This window comes from Carcharodon carcharias, chromosome 4 (assembly GCF_017639515.1).
Source record: "Carcharodon carcharias isolate sCarCar2 chromosome 4, sCarCar2.pri, whole genome shotgun sequence".
Taxonomy (NCBI): Eukaryota; Metazoa; Chordata; class Chondrichthyes; order Lamniformes; family Lamnidae; genus Carcharodon; species Carcharodon carcharias.
Window position 1 is genome coordinate 110,750,782 of NC_054470.1, and position 20,376 is coordinate 110,771,157.

General features: G+C 44.4%; 1 protein-coding gene across 1 annotated transcript in view; it reads right to left on the bottom strand.

Moving 5' to 3' along the window:
• musk (muscle, skeletal, receptor tyrosine kinase) overlaps window positions 1–20,376 on the bottom strand; it is a 145,952-nt gene that overhangs the window by 112,250 nt on the left and 13,326 nt on the right. Inside the window, exons 2-5 of the mRNA XM_041186845.1 lie at window positions 18,454–18,580; window positions 9,035–9,186; window positions 6,503–6,630; window positions 5,626–5,770 (exon numbers count right to left, since the gene is read on the bottom strand). Of these exons, the coding sequence (XP_041042779.1) occupies window positions 5,626–5,770; window positions 6,503–6,630; window positions 9,035–9,186; window positions 18,454–18,580 (552 nt within the window). The remainder of the gene's footprint in view (window positions 1–5,625; window positions 5,771–6,502; window positions 6,631–9,034; window positions 9,187–18,453; window positions 18,581–20,376) is intronic.

Sequence of the window (20,376 nt, forward strand, 5' to 3'; positions counted from 1 at the left end):
AGGTTTTCCTGGACCAGGAGGCAGTGTAGGTCTGAGGTGTGGAAAGGAATCATACTAGTTGTGGGAGTGTAAAACTGTAAATAAATAAAGTTTAAGGGGATGGGGATAATTAAAAGGGAGTATCACCTATCCCATCAGTATTGGCTAGATATAAAATTTTGAAAGCTGCTAGACAGCTCAAGTGATTTTTTTTTATTCTTAGGCATCGCTGGCAAGGCCAGCATTTGTTGCCCATCCCTTGAACTGAGTGGCTTGCTAGGCCATTTCAGAGGGCAGTTAAGAGTCAACCACATCGCTGTGGGTCTGGAGTTACATGTAGGCCAGACCAGATAAGGGTGGAAAATTTCAGAGAGTTGTTGCAATGCAGAAGGCCATTTAGCCCTTCATGTCCACACCTTTAGTGAACCAAATTTTTTTTTTAACCCAGCAATTAATGGTAGTGTCATGGTCACCTTTACTGAGACTAGCTTTCAATTCCAGATTTATTAATTAAATTTGAATTCCACCTGTTGCCATGGTGGGATTTGAACCTGTGTCCCCATAGCATTAGCTTGGGCCTTGGGACTACTAGTCTAGTGACATCACCACTACACTACTATCTCCCCTTTAATCTGCATCCTGCCTTTGCCACACTGAAAATACAGACACCTAAGAGATAGGGATCGGGAACTCAAGGTGCAGGGATGTGGCTGAGCAGCCCAGAAGCCAAGCCTCTGCTCGATGGCTGCTGGTGCGGAGTTAGTTCCCTAATGAGGCCGTTACAAGGGCAGTTATCCTCAAAACTGCTCCAAAGCACCAACTCCATTGTTCATCATCACAGCGTGAATGCAATACAGTGGAGCTATGAGCTCTGTCGCAATACTGCCACTGAATTTTCCAGGTCTACGCCTCAGGGTAGCTGAAGTAAGACAGAAGAACACCACATCTACAGGTAGCTGTATGAGGACTTGCAGAGATGGTTGATGGCAGTTTAGGTGTATTCACTCAAGGATATACTAATTGTCAATCACCTTGGGTATGTCCTTTTCGTGCAATGCTGCTGACTTATTGAAATTGGGATGTTGCTATAAGGAAGCAATGGCCCTGATATGTACAGGAGTTGGTTTGGTGAATGGGGGGGCAGTGTGTGTGTGTGTGTGTAGGTGGGGGGGGAGGATGTGCAGTGGTGTGGGCGTTGGAGGAAGTTTGACTCCAAAGCATGTGACTTTTCTTCTCCAGAAGGTTCCTTAACCAGAAGCCAGCCTGATTGACAGAGATGGCTCCTCCCCGGGGTGCAGAAAACTCCAGAGGAGGCTGAGGAGCAGAAAGAGGGTCTGCTACATTAATGGGAGCATGTGGTTGGGGGGTTGCCAATTCCAGCCTTGGGAAGAGGGTACCGATCCTGGGGTTTGTCTGATGCCTGTGGCTGGGGTGGTTCAGGGGGGTCATCCAAAACTGGGGAGGATTCAACCCCCAATTCCAGTGTGTTTCGATTGTGAGGGAGGAGTGGGGATATGGAGATTTTGGTCAGGGAGAGGGTGGTCTGATGGCAGGTTGGGCATCCGATGGTGGACAGAGAGGAAGGTAAGATGGGTGGGCTGGGGGAAAACACTCCTGCCGCTCTTGGCCTATAAGTTGTACCATAAAGACACTTCCTTTTTCCACAATGCAGTCCTCACCTCAGTATATTTGCCGGGTTTCTTGGGGCTTAGGAAACATGAATGACCAGGGTTAAACATGGAAGCCAGGTTAAATGTGAGATACACAACCTCACACTAATAGTTAAATGGCCAACCAACCTCCTGGGAGCTGATTGGTTGCCCACTCCCACCCCACCTCCTTTAAAACCAAAAGTGGGAGGGTTGAAGGCGGATTGGGGTCCAGTTTGAGAAGTCTAAAGTGTTAACACCCCATCTGACCCCAATCCATGCACGCATTGTGGTTTAAAGTTATCCCCGTCTGGGCCTGCTGTCCCAAATTCCTCGGGGAATGGGATCTTCCACGTGCACCAGTTGTCTGCAACGTGAAGTGTATTCACTTCCATTTGCAGATGTAAGCAGTGAGGGCACTGACAGGATGGTTGGATGTCTGTGAATGGTAAAAACTGTAAAAGACTTTGTGTATTCAGTTCCTCAATGCTTTCTTTTGGTTTACAATTTCCAGAAAGCATTAAAGTGTGCTCCGTAATCATAAGACGTTACTCTAAATGGGTGCAGCAACCATGAAACATTTTGGAGTAAACCAGTTATTGGAACAGTGTTGTCATCTGTCCTCTCTGTGCTGTTTTACCAAGTACTGTTTCTCTAGAATAAGGGAAGATAGAAGAAGTAACCTGAAAGAGGTCTTTAAAACTATGAAGAGGTCAGATAGGCTAGGGGTATGGAAGATGTTTCCAGTTGTAGGGGAGATCAAAGCTATGGGCTGTAAATACAAAATGGTCACTAACAAATCCAGTAGAAAGTTCAGGAGAAACTTCTTTACCCAGAGAGAGGTCACTGTGACAGTACAGAATTATGTTGCGGTAGGAATATCGGAACTGACTGCACAAGATGGTTACGACTACAACATGAAGCTGTGATGTGTGTCCAGAAAAGATAGGCAGGAGCAGATGTATGAGGGGCACCCAAGAGGTTAAAGTTTATCCTCTGTGAAGTGAGAACTTGCGAAGTGAACCATTCTAGTTAGTCGTTTTAACATGAAGAGCCTGAAGCTTTCACCAGCCAAGTCAGTAGGAATGGTTGGTTTAATGAAAAAAATAAGAAAGATGCATGAAAACAGAGTGATTTTGTTAATGGAGGCTTCAATCACAAGATAATTACAGATGAAAAAGGCTATTCAGCCCATCTTAATTCGCCCATCCAGAGAGATCCTAATGTTCCCCCTTTGTAACATCCATTGGTTCTTAAATATTTCCAAGGATGTTGTCTTGAATCTATCGAGAAACATATTCTCACATTGATTAATGATCACGTAAAGAGATCTTTCCTGATATTCTGGCTGCAGCCTTCAATTCTACGATGCTGTGGGTTAGTGTTCCAACATGCTGCACCTTGTTGATCCCTTTTCTTTTTCATGTTAAGGTTGCTGTCCCATAACTGGACTAATGTCCCATTTACTGTGACATGGTTAGATACATCAGATTCAATGCAACAGTGTAGCATATTCAGCCACTTTGTGTATTCAGTTCCTCAATGCTTTCTTTTGGTTTACAATTTCCAGAAAGCATTAAAGTGTGCTCCGTAATCATAAGATGTTACTCTAAATGGGTGCAGCAACCATTAAACATTTTGGAGTAAACCAGTTATTGGAACAGTGTTGTCATCTGTCCTCCCTGTGCTGTTTTACCGAGTGCTGTTTCTCTAGAATAAGTGAAGATAGGAGAAGTAACCTGAAAGAGGTCTTTAAAACTATGAAGAGGTCAGATAGGCTAGGGGTATGGAAGATGTTTCCAGTTGTAGGGGAGATCAAAGCTATGGGCTGTAAATACAAAATGGTCACTATCAAATCCAGTAGAAAATTCAGGAGAAACTTCTTTACCCAGAGAGTGGTGAGAATGTGGAACTTGCTACCACAGGAAGTGTTGAGGAGAATAGTATAGAGACATTTAAGGGGAAGCTGGATAAACACATGAGGGAGAAAGGAATAGAAGGATATGCTGATAGGACTGGATGAAGTGGGGTGGGCAGAGGCCTGGTTGGAGCAGAAATACTAGCATGGACCAGTTGGGCTGAATGGCCTGTTTCCATGCTGCAAATTTTATATAATTCCTTTAATTTGTGCTGTCAGGTAGCTGTAACAAAATGACTGAAATATTTTGGAATTCCATATCTATATGCAATGAGTGAGCTGATCTTATCCACCTAGAACAATTATTTTCTACTTTTTTAAGAAACAACACATGGAATGCACTAGTGCCTCTACCAATGCAGAACACGGTAGAGAGAGAGGAAGATAAGGGCATCTAAAATAAAGATATTGCTTACAATGAATACACAAGAATATGAAGAAGACATATCTAGGCATGCATAAGTCATAGAGAGCCCATAAATGTTTACAGTCTTCCTTGCAAACAGCACACCACATTCAACAGCAGCAGGAGACAGCAAACTCAATGCTTATAGAAGCTGTGGTAGAGGTGGCTTACATTAAACCAGGGAGTCCAAGTTGCTATGGCAACATGCACTTTTAAAGGCTTGTTGCAGTCTGGAGCTATGGATAGTGATGGTAGAGGCTACCTTTTTCTTTCCATCACACGACTGACCAGGAATCTCTCCCACTCTTACCGCCTGCCATTGTGCTGAAAGGATTTGCAGGTCAACAATGAACCTGTTCGGCCATGTTATGAATACAACTTCCTTGGCCATCAAGTCCTGCAGTGGGAGGAACCCAAAGCTTGTGGCTCAAAGGCAGGGGCAATAGCCACATGGCCTCCAAATTATAGAAGCTGCAACAATCTGTATTGTGTAGCAAAAGCCTCTTATTGGGAGGAGTCCATGTAGTGAGAAAAATGCCTCCTTTATGCAAATCCCTATTTTTGCATAGAGGAAAGAATTGCAGCTTTTGAGTGGGAAAGAGCATCTATTAAGAAGCCTCCCAATAAGTTGTATTCACTGTATTAGTTGCAGCATTCACAGCATACGTGCATCAATCTTAATTGGCAAAATACCTCTTTCAGTTGCATTTGTCATATTAAAATCTGCACAATGGGGGAGAAAAGCAAATTAAGTGTTGGAAAATAATTTGACATGCAAACAAAATAACCACACTAGCAGAAAAGAATGTTGCATTGGTTTGGAAGTTTGTGTATTGTGGTGTCTCTGTTGACTATTGCCTTGCAGATGGAACTGAAGACCAAGGAGATTGCGTGAGAGTGTCTGATCAGACGATTTTAGTTTCAAGGCACGTGTTAAACTTACTACACTTTAATTTTCAGCTATTATGGAATTTGGAATTAAATTCCAGCAATTTCAGGCAAACTTGACATTCTTTTTCCAAAGGCTGGACGTTGACTACTTAAACTGTGTTACTGTCTTTGATCGGTGATACAACTTATTATGTTAGGATAACAAGCTGTGTGTGTATTAATTATCCAAACTTACTTATGTTGAAATGACCTTGAACCATATTAGTAACAGAAGCATTAAGCTCTTTTGTCCACCCATCTTAACCAAGGAGTTAACCCATTTACTTTTTTTTATTTGTTCATGGGATGTGGGCCCCCTGTGAATCTGGAGTCACCAGATTTCCTTCCCTAAAGGATACTAATGAACCAGATGGGGTTTTTACAACTGTTGGCAATAGTTTTGTGGTCAACATCAGATTTTTTTAATTCCAGATTTCTACTGGATTCAAATTTCACTATCAGCTGTGGTGGGATTTGAACCTAGGTCCCCAGAGCATTACCCTGGGTCTCTGGAATGCTGGTCCAGTGACTATGCCACTATCTCCCCCTATTTTAAATATTTTGACAGCTTCATTAAAACAAGGGGACAGACACATTTCTTACATAATCATTATATATGATTTTTACAGGAAGAAATGAATAATATTTATAAGTTAGTCAGAAGGATATGAAATACATCTGTATTCAAGAGGTTATTTCTTCCTCAACATACAGTTATTTGAAACTTGAAATATCAGACTCACCCTGCACTTCCAGAGTCACAGACCTGGAATACTCCAAGCCCAGGCTATTCCTTGCCAGACACCGATATTGTCCTGCATCTTCAATTTGAACACTGCGGATTCTTAAGTTTCCAGACTCAAGGACAGAGGTTCGAGGGCGATCCTTCTATGGGTGGAATACATTTCATTATTAGTTTGGCCCTGCAAAGCAGTTTTAATAAGAAAGTTTTTTTAAAAATTGATTCAGGAGGTTTTCCATAGTTAAGAGGGAATTCAGGCTGACACCCTGAGTGCAGCACTGTCAAAGGTGTCATTTTTTTCAAATTAAAGTTCAATTGAAGCCCCATCTGCTCTCTTGGGTAGATATAGAAGATCCCACGGCACTATTTGAAAGAAGATCTAGCATCCAGATCAGTAAATATACCTCAACGAACATCATTGAAACAGATGATCTGATCATTATCAGGATGCTGTTTGTGGGAGCTTACTGTGCACAACATGGCTGCCGCCTTTCCTACATCCCAACACTGACTGCACTCCAATAGTACTCCATTGGCTGCAATGCACTTAGGGCACATTGAGGTTGTGAAATGCGTTACTTAACCATAAACCTTTTTAAGTGGTGAGCTGGAAAAATATTTCTCAATTCAAGCTGATTAATCACCAAGTGTGACTCAGTTCAAAAAGTCCCTGGGTTTTTCCAATTTCAGAAGATTTCAGAGACCATGTCAAACAGAATAGAAGTTCAATCTGTCACAGTCACTGTGAAACAGGAACAGTTCATGGATGGTTCTGAATCCTTGGGCTAGGTTGCCTGTCAATTCTCAGTCAATCGGCAGAAAATCCAGGCTGTGCACTAACTCTGTACTTCCAAAGCTCCAGAAGATGTTTTGCTTACTCTGAGTGCAATTTCATCCTTGATCCACGAAATGGTGGGCTTTGGGTTGCCCATTGTGCTACAAGGTAACACGACCTTCGATCCCAGCAACACTCTGACGTCAGTGGGCGGTCGAGTGATCTTCGGTTCTGAGGGAATTAAAAAGTAAACAAAATGACATTTGATAAATACTGCTACTAATACTGCTTTATGCGAGAGGTGATCAGTGTACTTGTCGATCTAAGTTTGGGTCTCATTAGATTCACCGCCTCTGCGCATCAGTGAAGCAAAATTCCCATTTCCATAGCTTCGGAAAAATTAAGAAAAAGCTTTTTCAACAATGTTGAGACCTCAGAGAAGAGTATTTACCAGAATTGTACCATGGATGCCGGACTTTAGTTACAGGGAGAGAAGCTGGCATTATTCTCCTTAGAGCAGATGACATTAATAAAGATGTTCAAATTATGAAGATGTTTGATCGAGTAGATAGGGAGAAACTGTTTCCACTGGCGGTAGAATTGGTACCGATATCGAGAATTATGATAATCGGAAAAATGCTAGTTGGGAAATGAGGGGAAGTGATTTTATGTAGTGAGTTGTTATGATCTGGAACACAGTCCCTGGAAGGATGGTGGAAGGAAGTTCAATGGTAACTTTCAAAACGGAACTGGAAATGTAGTAGAAAATGAAATGTTGCAGGGCTAAGGGGAAGAGCAGGGCAAGCGGGACGGATTGGAAGCTCTTTCAGGGAACCAGTACAGCAATGATGGGCTGAATGGCCACTTTTAGTGTTATATGATTCCATTCTATAACAAGCTCATTCCCCCAATTCCCTCTCCCTCTTTGGTATAGCTATTGGGTCTTTCTGGGATTGGTTCCACTTGTGTCAGGTGGCATTTGATACCACACCCAGTTCACAATTCTTCATGTGTAAAGCTAGACAGCTCATTCAAAAAAAAAGGAAGGCTCACAACATCCGAGAATTGGGCATGCATGCTTTCTTGGGATTCCTGGCGTGTCCCTATACCTATGTTTTTCAACCATCCATCATAACTGAGATCAGCTAGACTGGCCTACCTAGAGCAAGAATCAAAATCTAAAGAAGACTAGCACAGAATCACAGAATTTCAACAGCACAGGAGGCCATTCGGCCCATTGTATCTGCACTGGCTCTTCAGATGAGCATTATGACCTAATGCCATTGCCCTGTCTTTTCCCCGTAGCCCTGTACATTGTTTCTATTCAAATAATCATCTAATACCCACTTGAATGCCTCGATTGAACCTGCCGCCACCACACTTCCAGGCAGTGCATTCCAGATCCGAACCACTCGCTGTGTGAAAAAGTTTTTTCTCACCTCACATTTGCTTCTTTTGCAAATCACTTTAAATCTGTGCTCTCTTGTTCCTGGTCCTTTTATGAGCAGGAACAGCTTCTCCCCATCTACTCTGTCCACCCTCCTCATGATTTTGAACATATCTAAATCAAAATATATCAAATTTCCTCTTAGCCGCCTTCTCTCCAAGGAGAACAGTCCCAAGCTCTCCAATATTTCTTCATAGCTGAAGTTTCTCATCCCTGACTACTTGATAAACGACTCTGTGAATATTTAACCTGCCCAGTTGACGCTTCTTGTTTATTTTATTAGAATGGTTAAGCAGTTTAAAATAAGTGGGTTAAAGCTTTTGATAAAATATCAGACACTATTGCACGGTGCATCGAGCATTTTAGGATTGAAAACAGTAATTTCCTGGCCCATATTTTTCATCACATTTCATCCAAACACTAGCATCACTGGAAGGTCCTTCAAGTCCATTTATGCTGAATTCTCAAACTCAAACCATTTTCAAATGTGAGAGCAACAAGCAGAAAATGAGCATTGGGCTATTGGTAACTATAGAGGCCAAGTTGAGTGTTGTCTTGGTAAATTAAGTTTGTTCGTGAATCGTCCCATTGGGACATGTTGTATGACATACAGTGGGGAGTCTGCGAGAAAGGAAGGGGCAGATAAACCTTCAAAAAAAGAAGCTCCCCCCCAGTCAAAAAAAATGATTGAAGAATATCTTTTGGAGAAGTTGGAGGTTATATCTGGTACAACCTGTCAGCTGTGGCTCAGTGTCCAGCACTCTTGCCTCTGACTTGAAAGGCTATCTGGTCAAGTCTCACTCCAGAACTTTGTACACCAAATCAAAACTCAGGTACCTGGAGGAATGCTCAGTGGCGCTGCATTTTTGGTGAGATTTTAAACCGAGCTCCTATCTGCCCTCTCAAGTGCCACAATTTCAAGGAGAAGAGGGGGGTGGGGGTAGAGCTCCCTTTGGTGTACTGCCCATTATTTACCCCTCCATCAACATCACTGGAAAAACAGACCATCTGATAACAACGTAAACTGGCTGCCACATACCCTACTTCCAAAATATGGTCATTGATTTAAAGTGCTTTTGGAGATGCCCTGGGGTTTTCATAGGTGCTATCAAAATGTAAATTGTTCTATTGTGGAAACTGAGTTACTTTGAAGTGACTCCGATTTAACCGGAAAAGTGTGAGACTTACTCATTTTCACCTGTAGAGCTCCACAGCTCTGCACTGAGCTCCCAATGCCATTGTTAGCAGTACAACAGTACACTCCATTATCTGTATCTTCAACGCTGAGGATGGTTAATATCTGGCCATTTTCTTTAGTGCTATAGCGGGTGTCAAACGGTCTGTAAATTGTGACAAGAGAAGCCAATGAAATTGATTTGTCAAATTATTAACCCATAAACAGGAATCCCCATAGAATAAAGTAGATCATTTAACATAACCTGTAGAATTACATATCACATTTTGTAGTCAGCGGCAAAGTAACACTAAGTGTCCTCAAAGAAAGCTGCCCACAAAGATCTAGTGATCTCTGAGGCATGAGTTTCCCCTTTACTAACATCAGTTTGAAACTTTGGAGCCAAGCCAAGGGGATGTGAAGGCATCCAGAAACTGTGATGTCATCAAGCATAGTAAGCAACCAATCGCATTGAAGTATTCTCACAGACAGCAAACCAGGAAGTAAAATGCACTGATCATCCTTCACATTTGTATATCATTTTACAGAGGGCAAGATAAAGATTGGGACATACACATGGGGCAGAATTTTTCCCTTGTTGGGCAGGCATGCGCCCAATCTGAGCGAGAATAAAATAGTGCGTGATGATGTCGGGCGGGCATCTCAACATCATCGCGCACTCTGTCACGATGTCTTGATTGGTGGGCACAGGCAAGAGGCGGCAGCATGCCCTATTATGGCCCTTTAATCAATTAATTAATATGGATTTTTCACTGCCCGTCCCACCATTCGGTAGGTGGGCAGGCGAATCGGCCAAGCGCCTTTGCCACAGGCAGGATGAGGTTTCTACCAGTGATTAAAAAAAACTTTTAAAACTCATTCTCAACATGTCCCTGCTCATGTGACAGAGTCATTCTCTATTCTAGAGGAAAGAACTGCAGTCTCTTCACTATTTCCTGATAGTAATAAACATTCTTGCTCAATCTGTTTTACTCAGTCTCAGATACATTTACTTTGTAGAGCGTATACCTTGTGTGACAGACAGCTTGTTTGACAGGTCACGTTATAAATGATAAGCATTTTCATAGCAATGTGATATTAATATTTCATAGGACATTTCTTTCTGGTTTTTCTCTTCATGTATTATGTGTAATGTAAAAGAATATGGCACTTCTAAAGTAATTAAGGAAAAGTATTCCTTAAGCACAATTTTGTTAAACAAATTTCTCCCTTTCTATCCCGGGAAATAGACTCATGAACACCAGCCTTTGTCCATTTGTTCGCCCAAGTGATTTTTTTCTATTTGTTTACGGGATGTGGGCCTCGCTGGCTAGCCCAGCATTTATTGCCCATTCCCCAATTCCCCTTGAGAAGGTGGTTGTGCAGCCGCTTTCGTGAACTGTTGCAGTTTATATGGTGTAGGGACACCCAGAGTGTTGTTGGCGAGTTCTAGGTTTTTGACCCAGAGACATTGGCGATGTATTTCCAAGTCAGGATGGTGAGTGACTTGGAGAAGAGCTTGCAGGTGGTGGTGTTCCCATGCATCTGCTGCCCTTGGCCCTCTGAGGTCGTGGGTTGGGAAGGTGCTGCTGAAAGACACCTTACGACAGGTGTCAGGTAGCAAATACAATTGAAAACCAAGCCAAATACAGAAGGTTGAGAAGGGATGTGAAAAAGCAAATAGAAGAAGCAAAGAGGGATTATGAAAAAAAAACTGGCAGCTAACTTAAAGGGAAATCCCAAAGTATTCTATAAGCACATCAGTAGTAAAAGGGTGGTAAAATGAGAAATAGGGCCTATTCAGGACCAAAAAGGTAGTTTACACATAGAGATAAAAGGCATGGCTGAGGTGTTAAATGAATACTATGCATCTGTCTTTACCGATGAGGCAGATTCTTCCCAGGCCATGGTGACAGAGGAGGAAACTCAGTCACTAGAAGGGTTTAAAATTGATAAGGAGGAGGTATTGGATAAGCACTTAAAGTTGATGAGGCACCGGGACCGGATAAGATGCACCCAAGAATATTGAAGGAAGTGAGAGTGGAAATTGCAGAGGCACTGGCAATAATCTTTCACTGTTCCCTGGATTCGGGGGAGGTGCCGGAGGACTGGAGAATTGCAAACATTACGCTCTGGTTCAAAAAAGGTTGTAAAGATCTGCCCAGCAATTACAGACCAGTTGGTTTAACTTCAGTGGTGGGGAAAATTCTAGAAACAATTATTCGGGATAGAATTAATAGTCACATGGAAAAATGTGGATTGATTCAGAAGAGTCAGCATGGATTTGTTAAAGGAAAATCATGTCTAACCAACTTGTTGGAGTTTTTTGAAGAGGTAACAGAGATGGTTGATGAGGGCAAGGCTGTTGATGTGGTGTATATGGACTTCCAAAAGGTGTTTGATATAATGTCACACAACAGACTTGAGGAAAGTTATAGGTCATGAAATAAAAGGGACAGTAGCAATGTGGATACAAATTGGCTGAGGGTTAGGAAACAGAGAGTAATAGTTAATAGGTATTTTTCAGGCTAGAAGAAGGTTTATAGTGGAGTTTCCCAGGGGTTGGCATTAGGACCCTTACTTTTCCTGATGTATATAAATGATCTAGATCTTGGTCTGCAGGGGACAATTTCAAAGTTTGCAGATGACACAGAACTTGGGAGAATTGAGAACTTGAAAAGAACACTGACACATTGGTGGAGTGGGCTTTAGGTGGCAGATGATGAATTCAATGTGGAGAAGTGTGAAGTAATGCACTTTGGTACAAAGAACATGGGGAAACAGTATAAAATAAAGGATACTATTCTAAAGGGTGTGCAGGAGCAGAGAGACCTGGGTGTATAAGTACATAAGTCATTAAAGATGGCAGGACAGGTGGAGAGAGCTGTTACTAAAGCATGCAGTATTCTAGGCTTCATTAATAGGGGCATAGAGCACAAAAGAAAGGAGGTTATGATGAACATTTATATGAGACACTGGTTAGACCTTACTGGAGTATTGTGTACAGTTCCGGGCGCCACATTATAGGACAGATGCAAACACATTGGAGAGAGTGCAGAAGAGGTTTATGAGAATGGTTCCAGGGATGAGACACTTCAGTTATGAGGAAAGATTGGAGATATTGAGACTGTTTTCCTTGGAGAGAAGGCAGCTAAGAGGAGACTTCATTGAAGTTTTCCAAATCACGACGGGCCTGGATAGAGTAGATAGGGAGAAACTGTTCCCGCTCGTAAACGGATCGAGAACCAGACGGCACAGCTTTAAAGTATTTTGCAAAATAAAGAAATGCGAGGTGAGAAAAGGCTTTTTCACACAGTGAGTAGTTAGGGTCTGGAATGCACTGCCCGGAAGTGTGGTGGAGGCAGGTTCAACTGAGGCGTTCAAGAGGGCGTTGGGTGATTATTTAAATAGAAACAATGTGCAGGGTTACGGGGAAAAGGCAGGAAATTGGCACTAAATTAAAATGCTTAGAGAGCTGGTGCAGAAACAATACTGTAACAATTCTGTGAAGAGGTTTGGTAAGTTGCTGCGGTGCATCTTGTAGATGGTACACATTGCTGGCGGAGGGAGTGAATGTTTGTGGATGGGGTGCCAATTAAGCGGGGCTACTTTGTCCTGGATAGTGTCGAGCTTTTTGAATGTTGTTGGAGCTGCACTCATCCAGGCAAGTGGGGAGTATTCCATGACTTGTGTCTTGTAAATGGTAAATGGGTTTTGGGGAGTCAGAAGATGAGTCACCTGCCACAGAATTCCCAGCCTCTGACCTGTTCTTGAAGTCACCAGCCGGAATTTTCCGATCCCATTGGCATTGGGCTCATGGTGGGTGGGAGGGGGGGGCAATATGGCGTGAAGGCCAAAAATTGGTTTCACGCCATTGTGAAACCAGTTTGCGATTGTCCGCTCCACTATCAATGGTGGGCCTCGTTTCCTGCCTCCACACATCAGGAACCTAATTTCATTACTTTAGCATCTCATTATCAGCCCTGCTCACCGGAATCATCCCCCCCATGCCAAATTTACCGCCTATGTCAGCGTGACTTCAGAACAGCAAGCTTCACGACTGCCTTTAAAAGGCGTGCACCTGGTAACCTGAACTTCGAGGGGAACTCGGAGGTGAGCGCACACAACCTTGCGCAGCGCTCATGAACATCGCTTGTAGGATGTTAAGGAAGAGACACTGCACATTCGATCGGGGGCATGGGCAAATCACTTTTTCCTGGCTGGCTTTCAGTGTGGTGCCGGGGTAAGGGCTTCAGTCAGGGGGTCAGGCTAGTGGGGCAAGACAGCACAGATTGTCTCCACCTCCACTGTGGATGCTGGGGGAGCATAGTGGCAGGGTTAGGAACTCTATGACGCCTGTCCACTACATTCTGTCAGCAATGACAAGCACCATCGAGATGCAGGTATCTGTAATGTGTCGAGTGAGTGTGAAGCCAGACAATCACTTTGCTCTGAAGGTTACACACTGCACAGGGAAGAGGCCCTGGACTAAGGCACTTGCATTTATCTTTTGCAGGAACCAAGGTTTCACATCTGAGTGACAGGAACACTGCTCGTCGTAACAAGGAGCCATAGACAAGGAGACATTCTTGGGAATTTATTTACAATAGTGAACAGTATGTACAAGGGATTAACACCCATGCCCAGGCTGTGCAACTACATCTTCTTAACCTTCCTAATCCTGCCGCTACATCTTGATGCTCCCCAACATTCACAGAGGAGTGGAGGCAGCCTGCCGACTGCTACACTCTGTCCATGATGACCTTGACGGGCATCCTCTGGAGGGCTGAGACCTGGAGGGCCCCGGCCTGCTTTCGGGTTGCTGCTGTGTGGCAGTGGCACCCTCCTCGGCCTGTGGAGCTGGAGCTGATGGGGTCACAGAAAGAGGGAATTCGGATGGGCCAGACACTCTCAGAGTCACTGAGTGAATGGCCCTGGGATGTGCACCTGTTGATCCTCCTCCCTATGGGTGCCTGAGAGCTCCTGGCTGACTCCTTGAGGAGAAGGAGAAACTGGAGTGAGATCGAGATGCCCTGCACCCCTCTCACGTTAACACTGTCGGAGGCCAACTATGGCATCAGCGATAGAGTTCAGCCCCCACAGTAGTGCAAGAGTGAAGCCCTGGACCAAGGTCTCCATGGCAACCACCATCCTACCAGTATTGACTTTGGTGCATTGGCATTCCAGCGCTATCACCTCGGACTGAAGGCGGACTCCTCCATTGCACCTAACAATCTGAGGAGTGTAGCAGACATCTGTTCCTGATGTTCCTGAGCTTGCCTTTGCAGCTCCAGCAACTGAGTCCAGAGACTCCTCATCTGACCGGATTTTCTGGCCTCATTTCTGCCCTCCAGCAGTCCTCCAAGTGCCGGGCACCTGCCTCCATCTGCTATGGATCAGACAGTATGATGTGCTCACCAGATTGTGATCCTGGGGCTACTCTAGCACTAGGTCCCACCAAGGTGTGTCTCTCTGCGCTGGTGGAGAGTGTGGGTGAGCGCTGTGAAGGGACTTCAATGAGGGTGTCATCAGATTCTTCTTCCAAGGTGTCTTCAGGACATGAGTCAATGCCCTGGGTCGTGTACTCCCTCGGCTGTTTCCCAGATGTGCCTGAGAAAACAAGGACAGATAATTAGTGCATGGCAGGGGTGTGTGAAACAGGACACATCACTCACAGCATGGGTGTCTGATCGATGTTGCGCTGCTGGACCCTCACTTGGTTGAGCACCACCGACCTCACCATCAGTACAGGACCGGTCCCGATCATCGCTGGCCGGCTGGATGGCTCTGTTCTCAAAGTCTGTGAGGACCTTGATGTCGGGCATTCCTCCACCTGTCTGTGAACTCTCCTTTTTGTTGTGTGCCTGCTTGTCCTGCATGAATAAAGGTGGAGAGAGTGTAAACAGGACGCCTGCCAGGCCAGATGAGAAGGATGCCTGGTATGTGTGGGTGGTAGTGGTGCCATGGGTGGGATGGGGACACGATCCTGCAGGGCAGATAAACGTGTGTGTGAGAGAGTGAATGGTGATGTCCCTTGGACTGGCAGTGAGTGAGATCCCTGAGGATGTGTGATGGGTTTGTGAGTGTGTGAGTTGGGAGTGATGAAAAGAGTGACTTACCCTGGCCGAACGGAGGAGATCATTCATCCTTTTTCGGCACTCTGTGGCTGTCCTCTTTTGCAGGGTGTTGGCGCTGACCAACACTGCCACCACCTCCCATGCTGGATTGGTAACCTTGCTGGTCTTCACCCTGAGTGGGGGTAGAGGGCATCACAGTGAGCCTCCGCTGCATCCAATAGGAACCTGAGGGAGGACTTATTAAATTTGCAGACAACATGTTTCCTCCCTTTGGCAGCCATAACTTTATTTATATGGCTGGTGCGGTTCAGTTTCAGGTCAATGTTGACCCTCAAGATATTGACAGTGGGAGATTTGATGATGGTAATGCCATTGAATATCAAGGGGAGATGGTTAGATTGTCTCTCGTTGGAGATGGTCATTGAATGGCACTTGTGTGGCACATTTGTCACTCGATCTTGGGAGGTCCTATAAATAGGGTGGGCGGAATCGTCCCACATTTTCACTAAGTGAGGTAGTGGGCAGGGAAAATGTGCTTTTACCCGCCAGCCACAATGGTGGGTTTTGGCATCATATGTCCCATTCCCGGCGTGCACCACCTCATTCATAATGAATTCCCGGAATCACGACAGATCGCTGGTGGGGCGGCCTCTGATTCGCCCGTCCCACCGTGAACTCAGGCCTTCAGTAACCCGGGCAACATATTTAAAGGCCGCCCCTGGATGGAGCTAGCACTCTCTCAGGGATTGAAATCTGCTGGAAAGTCATGACTATCAAAGGGAGGAAACATGCTGCCCCCTGGCGTCTACCGGATGCAGTGGAGGCTCACCGTGAGGTCCTCTACCACTGCTCTGGGCAAAGACCAGCAAGCAAGGTCACCAATCCAAACCTGACCCTATCTTCATCCAATAGCTGACTTGCACTGTACTTTCCAGCAGGATTCTCTGGATGCATCAGTGGTGAGATCCCTGACCGATTTACTCTGTCCTGAAGCCAGAGATGCTGAGGACCATTGTAGAGACACCAGTACTGCTCAGGTCATTCAGAGAATCAAGTATGCAACCCCCTTGACTTGAGTGACACCAAGAAGCAGAGATAATTAAAAACCATTTAAAAGTAAATTTAGGGGAAAAAAGGTTTTAAAAAAAATCATAGAAAGTAAAGGAGTTCTTCGTTCATGGGTTATACTCAAATGCAAAAATCCCAATGGAAACAATGATCCAGTCTTCTCTGAGGTAACTATACCTCTGGCTAGCATTTCCGTGAAGGGCAGGATTTTCCGGTCCTGCCAACTGGGTGGGGGGAGGGGCAGGAAATTCCCGCCCTATGTCAATGGACTTTTTGCTGGTCCATTAAATTTTCTGTCCCACCTGCAACAATCCCCATGACAAGTGGGACCAGAAAATTCAGGCTTTGACTTTTATCGAGTGACTTGAAGATTTGGGTGTTCTTACCTTATAGACATGCTGCTATGAGTGTGGCTGATTTCCCCTGTGGTTGAATAGGCTGCCAACACCCTCTCGGGAAGCTACTGGATGAAGGCTGGAGCCAATGAGAGATCCCATCCCCTGGGCAGATTGTATGATTCTGATCTCTTCTTGGCTCTTCAAGCTCTAACTGTTTTCTTCCTTTCCCTATTTCTTGCCTCTATTTTTTATTAGGGAATTATTGGTGTGCAACTGCAGCCTATCAGCATCCCCTTTCACTGGGGACACCATAGAGAGGGGAAGAAAATGCGCAACTAAAAAGTTTCTGGTTTTAAAAACACCATGGCTTTGTCATTGACCGATTCGTACCGGGATGAGGGGCTTGTCCTGTGAGAAGAGATTGAGTAGACTTGGGAATCTATTCTCTGGAGTTTAGAAGAATGAAAGGAGATTGCATTGAAATGTATAAAATTCTCGAGGGGCTTGACAGGGTAGATGCTAAGAGGTTGTTTCCCATTATGGAGAGCCTAGAGACAGGAGGCATAGTCTCCGGATAATAGATCGGGCATTAGGACTGAGATGAGGAGAAATTTCTTCACTCAGAGTCACAGAATGTTAACGGCACAGAAGGATGCCATTCGGCCCATCATGTCTGTACTGGGTCTCCAAATGAGCATTACGACCTAGTGCCAATGCCCTGCCTTTTCACCGTACCCCTGCACATTGTTTCTATTCAAATAATCATCTAATGCCCTCTTGAATGCCTCGATTGAACCTGCCTCCACCGCACTTCTAAATAGTGCATTCCAGACCCAAACCACTTGTGTGAAAAAGCTTTTTCTCTTGTCACATTTGCTTCTTTTGCAAATCATTTTAAATCTGTGCCCCCTCGTTCTTGATCATTTTATGAGTGGGAACGGCTTCTCCCTATCTACTCTGTCCAGCCCCCTCATGATTTTGAACATCTCTATCAAATCTTCTCTTAGCTTTCTTCTCTCCAAGGAGAACAGTCTCAATCTCTCTGATCTATTTTTGTAACTGAAGTTTCTCATCCCTGGAACTATTCTTGTAAACCTCTTCTGCACCCTCTCCAACGTGTTCACATCCTTCCTATAATGTGGTGCCCAGAGCTGTACACAATACTCCAGCTGAGGTCTAATGAGTGTCTCATATAAATTCAGCATAACCTCCCTGCTCTTGTACTCTATGCCCCTATTAGTAAAACCCAGGATACTATATGCTTTACTAACTGCTCTCTCCACCTGGCCTGCCGTCTTCAATGATCTATGCACATATACACCCAGGTATTTCTGCTCCTGCAGCCCCTTCAAAATTTCACCCCTTATTTTATATTGTCTGTTCATGTTCTTCCTACCAAAATGCCCTTGTTGTGAATCTCTGGAACTCTCTACTCCAGAGAGTTATGGATGCTCAGTCATTGAGTATATTCAAGACTGAGATTGATAGATTTTTGGGAACTAAGGGAATCGAGGGATATGGGAATAGTGCAGGAAAGAAGGGAGAGTTTGAGATTGAAAAATCAGCTCTGATCTGGTTGAATAGCGGAGCAGGCCTGAGGGGCCGAATGGCCTACATCTGTTCTTCGCTCTTACATTCTTATAGTCTTGAGTGTACTCCTGTCAGAGAACTACTGGATCAGAGCCCAATCTCATGGAAGGCAAAAAATCCAATGGCCAAAGTTTGGCTCTGGTATACAAAGGGCAGGATTTTATATCTCTGCCTGCTGCCGGGATTGTCCGGTCCCACTGAAAGTCAGTAGGCTTTGGCTGGGCTGCCAAATCTCCCAGGACAGGTCCCACCACGACAGGGCCAGAAAATCCTGGCCTATATCGTTTCATCCTGTTTCTGACTCTGAACACTGATGGATGTGCCAAATTCTGCTTCCTTCAAAGTTTGGTGTGTTCTCACCTTATCGGAATGTTATTGCGAGTCCAGATTATCTCAGCCGTTGGATATGAATCCACTCCACACAGGAAAGAGGCTTCATCTTCAACCAGCGCATCCACTGTCTCCAAGGGACTGGTAATCTGAGGAGCTGGGAAATTAAACGCAGATTCAGGAATTACAGCCATGATCATTTGACAAAAGCTACAGCAAAACTCAAACATCCTGATTCGCGATTCTGCCTTTCTTCGTTTTTAATTTCCTTTTTGTGTCTGTGTGCAGATGCAGCCAGTAAAAACGTTCTTTAAGTAAGCATAATCATGGAACATGTTACACAGCAATTGTCACAGTCTGTTGTATGAAACCCAATACTGCCAGTGGTTTCACTCTAAATTCATAGCGTTGACCTGGATGAAACCATAAGGTATGGTGGACTCCCTTAAGCTGTTAAGAAAAAGATAGAGAAGAACAATGCCTTCCCTCCGGGTATCCCAAGGCACTTTACGGTCAATGAAATACTTTACAATGAAGTGCAGCAATGTAGGAAACACAGCAGCTAACTTGCACACAGCTCACTTCCTGAAACAGCAGTGATGATAAACTGCTATCTGTTTTTTTGTGATATTTATTGAAGGATAAATACAGGCCAGGACGTCAGGGTTCATTCCCCTGCTCCTCTTTGAAATAATGCCATGGCATCTTTGATATCCACCTGAGAGACCAGATGGGGCCTCAGTTTAACAGGTTATCTGAAAGACAGCACCTCTGACAGTGCAGCACTCCATCAGTGCTACACTGGAGTGTCAGCCTTGATTGTTGTGCTCATGTCCTGGAGTGGGGCTTGAACCCACAACCTTCCAACTCTGGGGCAAGAGTGTTACTAACAGAGCCATGGCTAATAGAGAAATTTTCATTCGCTGTTCAGGAATCAAACTCAGGCTGAGGCATTGACAGCATCGAATCTTAACCACTAGACCACCAAGGAATGTAATGTTAAGAAAGTGAGGAATAGGGACCAGAGTAGGCCATTCGGTCCCTCAGGCAGGCTCTGCCATTCAATAGGCAGATCTTCTACCTCAACTTCACCTTCCTGCTCTATCACTATATCACTTGATTCTCTTAGTGCCCAAAAATCTATCAATCTCCGTCTTGAATATACTTGAGTCCTCTGGCGCAGAGAACTCCAAAGATTCACAACCCTCTGAGTGAAGAAATTTCTCCTCATCTCAGTTTGACCTCCTTATCGCGAGAAGAAACAAACCATTCAACATGCACTCTGTCAAACCCTAGAAGGAGTTTATACATTTCAATGAGATCATCTCTCATCCTTTTAAGCTGTTTTGCAAATAGCGGACAATTGATTGCACTGAATTTTGTGTCATGAAAAAGTCTCATAGATCAAAATTCTGATGGAATTTGAATCACACTCACGTTGATGTTTGGTATCAACAACAAGAACTTGATTTTAATTAGCGTCTTTGACATAGCCAAACATCCCAACATACTTCACAGGATCATTATCAAACAAAGTTTGACAATGAGCCACATATTAGAATAGATGAACAAAAGTCAAAGAGGTAGGTTTTAAGGAGAGAAGGGTAGAGAAACAGATAGAGGATTAGGGAGGGAACATCAGAGTTTAGGGCCCAGACAGCTAAAAACATTGTTGTGATGCACCTTGTGTATCTTAAACTGCTGTCCATCACTATCCCACCATGACACAAGACAAGATGTGATGCATAATTACACGTACTCTATAGACAGAACAGAGCAACAATCCTGCAGACCAAATGTGCTCTACCTAGCCTGCCAGTTGTTGTACCATGTCTTTAAGGGATAGCAGCATGTCATCACTTTGAGGGAAGTGTGTCATGGGATCCAGCCTCAGTTTCGCTTCAGCCTGGAGCAGAACACAGACACACAGCTCTTTGGCCCTCAAGCTGTCTC